We start from the raw sequence: 9,987 nt of genomic DNA on the forward strand, positions 1-9,987 counted from the left end.
AGGAAACTAATTATTTGTATCGAATACATTACATTCATGATATGCTTGCGGATCCGATAACTAAGGTCTACACCCAAAGTCTTTTTAAGAGCTCATAATAAAGACGGGTTTTACTAAAGGCCTTACATAATAGCATATCGTACATATGAATGATTAGTTATTATTTTTCCTCAATTATACAATTTGTTTGTCTATAAATACGTATGTGCACCTAATGACGTATAGACAAGAATTATACGAATTAATTTTAAAGGGCTTACCTTAGTCATTTTGGTCTTAAATTTACGTATGTTTTGATTTGGGGTTGTAACATGATTAATGGGGGTCTTGAGTTGAGAATAACTCAATGACTGTATTTTTCTTTTGCAATTTCAATTTGAAACATAGATTAATGTTTTAACTTGGCCAAACTTACTTATACTTATCACAAATGATCACTCGGCCAAGTGGGAGAATGTTAGAAATAACCCGTTGATGTGGCCTTACGGATCATTTTGTAACATTACCAATATGACATAACTAATCTCTGATAATTACTTGATGGTAGTAATTGTAATTATTGATTAGTTTAAGGGGCAATTATGATTTCCCTTTAGGTACCTTTAATGGAGAATGTAAAGAGTTTTCATAACCTACCATCACTTATGATCATTATATATTGATCGTTGGTATTTGATAAAAAGGTATGAAAAACTCCTTAAGAACACCAACACTAAAATTCTCTCTAAGGTGATCCATCAACCCAAGGTACCATAACGGGAATCATGGCCTTATCTTCGTCTTCAAAGATGACCACTCCCACAAGTAAGTGTCTCTAACTTGGTATCTATATTTACGTTATGATTGAATAAACATGATTAGGTTCTATATTTTGACCCATGTTTATAGATATAATCAACATACCTCACCAAAAAAACCCCCAAAAAAACCTAACCCCCCCCCCCCCTCCCCCCTCAAAAAAAAAAAACCTAAAAAAACCTAACCCACAAAAAAAACCTAAAAAAAACGACACTGATGAATTTGTAAAGTTGCTACACTTCCTCTTTTTCTTATATGTGTTGGGCTCTTGGAAAACATAAGGCCCTGGTCATATTCGTAAGAGGTGTGTCAAATATGCTAATGCAACTATGACGCATGGTTAAGTTCTCATTTTAGGGTTAGGATAAAATAGGAAGTTAATTTGGCAGGCTAGGAAGTAATCTAACATCAATAGATTTAATCAAGGGCTAAGATTAAATAAGTGAAATTGAAGATCAAAAGAGAGGCGCGTGGGTTGTGTAAGTGTATTCTAGTCACTCCACCATAATAGTTTCTCTCTCCACCAATTCCCCTCATTTTTTAAACGTTAATAACTCTTTCATACGACATTATTTTTTTATAAAAATTGCACCAAAGAACGAGCGTTTTTTTATCTTTAAAACGAGTATACTATTGATATATTTTCGAAAAAAAAAATTGAAAACCCAGTTGCGTAAAACGCAATGGAAAGAACACAGTTGCGTAAAACGCAATGGAAAAAAAAACCTAAAAAATGATATTTTTCTAAAACGTAATGCACCAAAAACACAAAGAAATGTCTTGTTTGTAAAACGCAATGGCCAGAGAACACAAAGAAATGTCTTAATTCTAAAACGCAATAGCCTAAAACCACAAAAGAAAGTGTAGTTTCTAAAACGCAATGGACTGAAAACACATAAAATGTGTTTTACCTAAAACGCAATGCACCAAAAACACAAACAAATGTCTTATTCCTAAAACGTAATGGCCAGAAAACACTTAAAATGTCTGTTTTCTAAAACGCAATGGACTGAAAACACATAAAAAAATGTTTTACCTAAAACGCAATGCACAAAAAACACAAAGAGACGTCTTATTTATAAAACGCAATGGCCAGAAAACACTTAAAAATGTCTCATTTCTAAAACGCAATGGCCTAAAAAAACAAAAGAAAGTGTTCTCTGTAAAACGCCATGGACTGAAAACACCTAAAAATGTGTTTTACCTAAAACGCAATGACTAAAAACACTTTAAAAATGTGTTTTTCTAAAACGCAATGGCCAGAAAACACATAAAAATGTCTTAGTTCTAAAACGCAAGGGCCTAAAAACACCAAAGAAAGTGTTCTCTCTAAAACGTATTGAACCAGGACAATAGTTTTGTCTGTGAATTGTCTGAATCAGGAATGCAGTTCTAAAACGCAATGGCATAAAACTTATAGAAAATTTACAGTTTTCCAAAGGCAGTTTTCCATAAAATTTGTCTGTGAATTGTCTGAACTACGAATGCAGCTCGACCCCAGCCAGGGGCTCTGCCCCTTGGATCCCAGCAGGGGCTGCCGCCCTCGGACCCCCGCCCTCGGACCCCCGCCAAGATCGTAAAACGCAATGACTAAATCAAAAACCCAGATCGTAAAAATGAAATTAAAGAATTTCTTACATGGATCGAAGCCGATTTCTTCAACGATTGACGAAATTTGAATGACAGAAACACTTATGAGCGATCGAATCGAACGAATCGAGTGATTATCTTCAAAATCACGGGAAGAAACGAGATTATGAATGAAATTAAACTGGGTTTTCTTCAAAAAAAAAAACAGAAGAACACGTTGATCGGGTGTTTGAATCATTGATTGGTGATGAAAATCGCACTATAATGTAGTGATTATTAAGATAGAAAGTGAAGAAATGATTGAAGATGGTGGGTTTTGAAGTTACTGGGGAGAAGAAGGAAGAAAAAGGATATGATTGACTAAAATACTCTTGCTCTTTAGTTTAAATTTTGCTACATGTCATAATCCTATTGCTTTCTAACCTTCCTAGCCAAAATAAACCTACTTTTTGATCTTCACCCTCTCATTTTTAACTTAATTTACGGAATTACAGGAATGGCAAGCTCAGGTAACCAACTCTAATGAAGAGTATATCTGTGGGCTTTCAGCTTTAAAAAAGTGTGGGAAAATACCACATATGTAACTAATTGATGATGTTAGAAACGAAAAAAATTGTAAATATTCATTTAATAGTTCATTAAGGGTATAATAGTTATTCAATAAGGGTAATTTTAATAAGAATGAGAAATGTAATATATATGGTATATGTATTTGTTTTTTTTTTAGGAAAATACCTAATAAACTAGCTTAGAAAAGAGGTTTTCATATGCCAACCGATAAAAGCCAATCAATTATCGGCTGAAACCACATCATATAGCAAAAGTAGCTAATCGAATTTCTTCTTTTTATATCAATTCCTTTTATATCAAATTTGTAAATGGCAAGCGTTTTAATACTTTTTTAAAGATTAATCAAATCATCATTATCTGGTTTCAAACCGGTGAACTAATAGAGCAGCCTGTATCACTAACCCAAGTAACTATCATTTTCCTTCAATGAATATATTTATGCATCCATTGGCATGATGAAAAAAAACCATTTCCTTCAATGAATATATTTATGCGGCCTTGACGAAGGTTTGCGCGGCTTTTGGGGGCCATACCCCTTCAGAAACCAAACCAAACCAAGAGTATGAACCATCAGAAAAGAAAAGAAAAGAAAAGGCAATCTTAATCGATAGATATCGGAATGAATAAGTGACCTAAAACGTTCAAACAAATACACTAAAATCATTCTTCTCAATCACTGCTTTAGAAATCAAGCTTACAAATAACATACATCATCATTTCTTACCCAGAGCTAGGCCGCTGTCGTCATACAATCTTACTGCACAGTGCACACAATACAAAATTATCAGACCCACATAGTGAAAAAGCAATTTATTTTATTTTGAAAAAAAAATTCAAATTATTTTTATTATAATATAATCATTTATATTAACTATAAACGAGCCCAACGGGGCTACTCCAGAATAGCTGGCTCAGTTAAAGAGCTCAAGTCTAGCCTATAGCTCATTTAGTAAATGTGGTCGAACCCAGGCTTCATATGCTAAACTTGATTAAGCTCCTGAGCATAAACGAAACTATTATTTATATGAATATAAGTATTTTGTTTAATGCAAAAACTATTATTGTACATATAATTACGAAAAAAAATATATATAAACTTAAAACAACCATATTTGCATATAATTAAAAGAACTAAACAATTAATATATAACAAACAAGCCAAACTCAAGCTTTAAAAACTACTTACAAACCAGGCTCGAACCAAGGCAAACTCAGGCTCTGCTTGTTTACACCATGTATATAATATAATTCATAAATATAAAGAAAAAGGATACATGGAAACCCAACCCAATTTTCTCTGCTTTCTTTTTAAACGGCAATGGTGGAGTATTATTAAACAAATCAAAACAACAAAGCGTCCAGCAGGGAGCTAGACCATACAACAAAAATCTTACATCTGAACCAACCCTACAGACTTGACCCACATTTTAAATTACATGTTTTGACCCGAACCCAAATTGACCCGTTGGCCAGCATAGTCTAATCATATATGTGGTTATTTTTAAAATGAAAATGGCAAACCCAACGGAGCATTATGATTATGAATTGCTTACCTCTTCCGCACCAGATTTGGTGATCTCCATCTTTTCATCTTCTACAAATGCAAGACACAGCAATAAATAAAGAGGCATAAGAATCTACTTAGTTTTAAAAAGTGTGGGGCGCTCCAAGACATTCAGGTCCCAAGGCCGCGAGAAAAGAGTTATCGATATAATCAAATAGTAGTATGGATCAAATGTTTGGTAAAATGAAGACATGTTAAAAATAATCAGACAAAGCTAACAAACTCAAATAGTAGTATGGAAAATACCTCCATCCTCTGGAATGTCGGAAGTCCACAAAGTGAGGTTGTCCCTCAAGAGCTGCATAATTAAAGTGCTATCTTTGTACGATTCCTCGCTCAAGGAATCAAGCTCTGAGATAGCTTCATCAAAAGCTTGTTTTGCAAGGTGACAAGCCCTAAAAAAGTCCAAGTACAAAAAACCCCGTTTAGCACATATTTTGTAGCAAGTGTATAGAGAAGATTAAAAAATACCTTTCAGGAGAGTTCATGATCTCATAATAGAACACAGAGAAGTTCAAAGCCAAACCCAACCTGATCGGGTGAGTAGAGGATAATTCAGCTTCCGCTGAGGTGGAAGCCAACTGCAAACAACAAATTTCATTGGTGTTAGTCAACACGATGTTAAAAGAAAGTATACATAAGGGAGTTATCAAGGTGAATATAAAAAGAAATGTCAATGAGAAGGCATCTAAACATCAAGTGCAGATGGATATGTGCATAAATGACAAAACATTTAATATTTATTATAAGGATTTTGAAGCATTGAAAAGAAAGTACAAACTAAAATGATAAACAAGTAAACCAACACTAACTGCAACCTTATATACTTACTTGATAAGCCTTCAGAGACTGATCAGCTGCCTCTTTCTTATCATCGCCAGTCTTGAACTCTGCAAGATACCTATAATAATCTCCTTTCCTGTATTCAATCAAGAAATCATTAATCCATTAGGTTGTTCAGTTTTATAAATTTCCCAAACAGGGTGTTTTAAACCCTAACAATTGAGCAAGTGGGAACAAACTCACATTTTGTAGTAGAAAACAGTAGATTCTCCAGCCGATGAAGATGGAATCAGATGTTCATCAATCACAACCATGATATCATTACAAATGTCGGTCAATTCTTTTTCAACCTTCTGCCTGTATTCCTTGATCCGATTTACGCTCACTTCATTGCCTCTTGATTCCTCTTTCTGCTCGATTGAGGACAATATTCTCCATGACGCCCTACGAGAACCAACCACATTCTTGTACCCAACTGAAAGCAAGTTTCTCTCTTCAACAGTCAGTTCCACATCCAACTTTGCTACCTTCTTCATAGCATCCACCATTTCTGCACAAAAAAAGCAACAACAAAAGTCAACACAAGATTTACGATTACAGTTTTCCATATCAAACTTCATCCGCTTAACACTAGATGCTACTTTTCTAACATTCTCCAGCTGCTTTTCAACAGATCAAAGGAGCATAATCAACACCTCCAATGCACAATAACCAGAAAAAATTAATCATCGTTTTTAACCAAATTAATATCTCAAATCCTCAAAATAAAATGCCAACCTCAAATTGCAGTTTGCAAGTTCAATCTACACCCTACATATTTTTTAAGATCCATTAATAGCAAGTAAAGTAACTACTTCTCACATAAATATACATTACAATTCATTGTTTCTCTCTTTTTTCGTATAAAATTTCATCCACTCAAAACTAGATATTTATTTCATCACCTTCTCCATCTGTTTTACAACAGATCAAATGAGCATACTCGAAACCTTCAATGCACAATAATCAGAAAATCTACATTTTACTGATCGATTTTAACCTAATTAACATCTCAAAACGTCAACATAATTCAATAACAATACAACAATCACAACTTCTTTAATCAGATTCCATATGTTCACATCTTACACAAAATGAATCTCAAGTTCTAAACAATCAAAATAGCAACTAACTACTTCTCGAATAGACCTTACCTTCTCCAGATTCCTTTCAACAGATCAAATGAGCACACTCAGACCTCCAAATAATGCACAATAATAGAAGAACTTACATTTTACTCGTCGATTTTAACCTAATTAACATCTCAAATCATAAACATAATTCAACAACATCCACAACTTCTTCAAACAGATTCCATATGTTCACATCTTACACAACTTTAATTTCAACTCAACTTCTAAACAATCAAGATAACAAGTAACTACTTGTCTACTTCTCACATGGATTGATATTACAGTTTCCATACCTTCTCCAGCTTCCTTTTAACAGATCAAATAATGTACAATAATCAGAAGAACTTACTCATTGAGTTTAACCTAATTAACATCTCAAATCATCAATACAATTCAACAACATCCACAGCTTCTTCAAACAGATTCCATACGTTCACATCTTACACAAATTGATTCTCAAGTTTTAAACAATCAAAATAGCAAGCAACTACTTCTCACATAGATTAATATTACAGTTTCCTTACCTTCTCCAGCTTCCTTTTAACAGATCAAATAATGAACAAAAATCAGAAGAAAATACATTTTAGTCATCGATTTTAACCTCAAAATATCAATATAATTCAATAACTTCATCAAACAGATTCAATATGTTTGCATCTTACACAAACTGAATCTCAAGTTCTAAACAATCAATATAGCAAGCAACTACTTCTCACATAGATTAAGATCACAGTTTCCTTACCTTCTCCAGCTTCCTTTTGACAGATCGAATAATGTACAATAATCAGAAGAAATTACATTTTACTCGTCGATTTTAACCTAACTATCATCTCAAAACATCAACATGATTCAACAACTTCTTCAACAGATTCAATATGTTTACATCTAACACAGATTTGAATCTAAAATTCTAAACTATAATAACGAATCGGAATCTAAACAACGGATCTAGAAGAAGAAAGTTCTAACCGTCGTAACGTTCGGCTTGCTCAGCAAGCTTGGCGACATAGATGAAGTTGTCACGTTCGGTTGAAGAAGCCATTGTCGCCGATCTCTGAGTCTGAACTCACCGTGTACTCTTTCTCTCTCTCCACAGTCTTTGTCAAATGGAGTGGAAAGTGGAGGTGCTTTTTATGTGTTTTCAGTGTTTGTGGTCAATTTAGGGGTTTTTGTTTTGACTACAAAACTTTGTCTATTTTCTAGTTTGGCCACTACTTTATCATGAAATCGCCATAACATTACGTTTATTTTAGAGACGGGTAGAATTCCTTCACGTGATGCGGTGGAAATTCGGTATATGCACAAAATATGAAATGAAGGGTCAAGTTATTCTATGAAGGCTTCTAATTGTAAGAAGTGTAAGAAGGATTTATAGAATGACAAGTGTCCAATATGCTAAAACTAAACCCACTACATCACCACCAAAAACCTAAACACCCACCCTAACCCCCCCCCCCACCCAAAAACCTAAACCCCCCCCCCTCACCCCACCCCCCCCCCTCCCGGCAAAAAAAAACAAAAAAAAAAAACTATACCTCACCAAAAAAAACCCCAAAAAACCTAATCCCCCCCTCCCCCAAAAAAAAAAAAAAAAAAAAAAAAAAAAAAAAAAAAAAAAAAAAAAAAAAACCTTAAAAAAAATCTAAAAGTTTAAGGTTTTTGGTTTAGGTTTTTGGTGGTGGTGGATGTTTAAGGTTTTTTTTTTTTTTTTTTTGTAGTGGGGTTTTTTGTATAGTGGGTTTTTTTAGATTATTGGACACTTGTCACTCTATAAATCCTTCTTACACTTCTTACAATTAGGATCCTTTGTATTTGATCCTAATCCATGAAATATAATAATAAAAGTTAAACACATAAAGTTCTGACTTACAAAGCTACGCTGTTATATGATACCGCTTCAGTTTTGGTAGTGAAATATTGAAACCAAAAAACGTAGACTGATATGACATAGATGTTGTTCAGGTGGTTCGATAAAAATTATAGGGATAATTCATGTAGATATCAATTAAGTATAAAATTGAGTTTAATACAATTCTGGTGTTATAACACATATTGAATTTTGTTTTCTCTAAACTGTAACACCTGGTATGTTACGATAAAAATTCTAGTGGTGACACATGTCCCATAACATTCCCCGTTGTGACTACGTTAAGGTTAAGGGGCTAAAGTTGCAATTAATCAAAGTTGAACGTAGAAAGACTAAAACTGCCAAAAACTGAAATGGGACCCCATGTGGACCGTACGGAATCCCTTTTGCGGTCCGCAAGAGGTCATAAATTTAAAAAAATGGGTTGCAGATCTAGCCAAAACCTCGTTTTGGTCCTCATTTATTGCACATAACAATTATTTCCTTCTTTCTTCGCGTTTTGCCACCAATCCAACTCAAAGTGACACTTGTCCTTGTGATTATTCCCCTCTTAACATCTCTCTACATGCGTGACAACCTTAGAATGACTTGGATTCACTATTTAGACCCCTTTAATCGTTTATTTTGAGATGCACATTCTCATTCTTCACTCATAATCTTTCTAGTGAACCAAAGCTGACTTGATTCGCGATTTTTTTGGCGACACAGTTCATCCGAGTAATTCAAGTTCTAGTAATTCCATTGAACTTTTCTTGATTTGTTCCAACTCGTCTTCATTTCCAATTTCATCAACTGAATTAGAATTGCTCTAGTTGACTTATATCGGTTGACTCTCTTCACACATCTAATCTTTCCATATTGTTCTAGTTAATTCCTATCGTACATTCTTTATACACTGAGGTATACAAGCCCTAAACTCGTACCTTCAATTGTGAGTTTAAGGGATCCAATTGATCAACTCAAACTTCGTATTCTTGTAAACCTATTTAAAAAATAAACCATAAATATATATTTAACCAATTTTGACCTAATTAAAAAATGGTTACACGTTTTCTGATCAAGTCAGCATATAAACTCTATTTACGTATTCCCTTTGAGTTCGTCCCATAACGGGCCCGATTCTATCCAAAACCCGCGTGCACAGGATACGGGTTGTTAAGACGGTTTAACCGTCAAAATGACCCGTAATGGACCAATTGTGTTCGACTTGTTACGACCCCGTTTTCATGTCCAAGCCCATTTATACAAATACGAATCCTAAAAAATGGTTTAGACCATTAAAATGAACTGTAACGGGTCAACATCTTTTAAATCAAAATGAATGGTTAACAAGACCACAATGTACAAGATTTCCTCATTCGTACGGTTGTAATCAACAATCTAACTGGTTCACCATTTAATGTAACAAACGACTTTCTAAGCTGGGTACTAATGATCAGTCTTAAATGACGAGTCATTGGGAGATTGTTCCATTCTACTTCGTGATTATAGGACCTTCAGTAAAAACACACCATGTGAACAATAAACTTTATATGGTTGTAATTCAAGTGTGAATACGCTATGTTCCGAGTGCAGTTACATGTTAATGCATTTAACTACTTTACGTAAACTTAAGGTGCTAGTATAAACCCTTGGTATTTGTA

The 9,987-nt window shown here is 34.1% G+C and overlaps 1 protein-coding gene across 2 annotated transcripts; it reads right to left on the reverse strand.

Annotated features, from left to right (window-relative positions):
- Nucleotides 1-3,537: 3,537 nt before the first annotated feature.
- On the reverse strand, nt 3,538-7,611 carry LOC110897459 (14-3-3-like protein C). Of its 2 annotated transcripts, none has more exons than XM_022144209.2 (7): nt 7,447-7,611; nt 5,549-5,855; nt 5,354-5,441; nt 4,994-5,103; nt 4,769-4,917; nt 4,512-4,549; nt 3,538-3,715 (listed from the first exon to the last, which is right to left on the reverse strand). In XM_022144209.2, exons 1-7 carry the CDS (start codon nt 7,517-7,519, stop codon nt 3,713-3,715), a joined length of 768 nt encoding a protein of 255 aa, XP_021999901.1. In that variant the 5' UTR covers nt 7,520-7,611; the 3' UTR covers nt 3,538-3,712. The 2 variants fall into 2 exon arrangements, with proteins under 2 accessions (XP_021999901.1, XP_021999900.1); XM_022144208.2 differs by having other exon boundaries at nt 4,512-4,552; nt 7,447-7,608.
- Nucleotides 7,612-9,987: the final 2,376 nt, after the last annotated feature.

The sequence above is a fragment of the Helianthus annuus genome, chromosome 13 (assembly GCF_002127325.2).
Source record: "Helianthus annuus cultivar XRQ/B chromosome 13, HanXRQr2.0-SUNRISE, whole genome shotgun sequence".
Taxonomy (NCBI): Eukaryota; Viridiplantae; Streptophyta; class Magnoliopsida; order Asterales; family Asteraceae; genus Helianthus; species Helianthus annuus.

What these genes read in the sequence shown, in the direction of transcription:
- LOC110897459 (XM_022144208.2), bottom strand. Translation starts at nt 7,519, where the DNA reads ATGGCTTCTTCAACCGAACGTGACAACTTCATCTATGTCGCCAAGCTT. An exon ending in ACTGTTTTCTACTACAAAAT is followed by an intron (nt 5,442 to 5,548) that starts GTGAGTTTGTTC and finishes GATTGAATACAG; the next exon opens with GAAAGGAGATTATTATAGGT. An exon ending in CGACATTCCAGAGGATGGAG is followed by an intron (nt 4,553 to 4,768) that starts GTATTTTCCATA and finishes TTGCATTTGTAG; the next exon opens with AAGATGAAAAGATGGAGATC.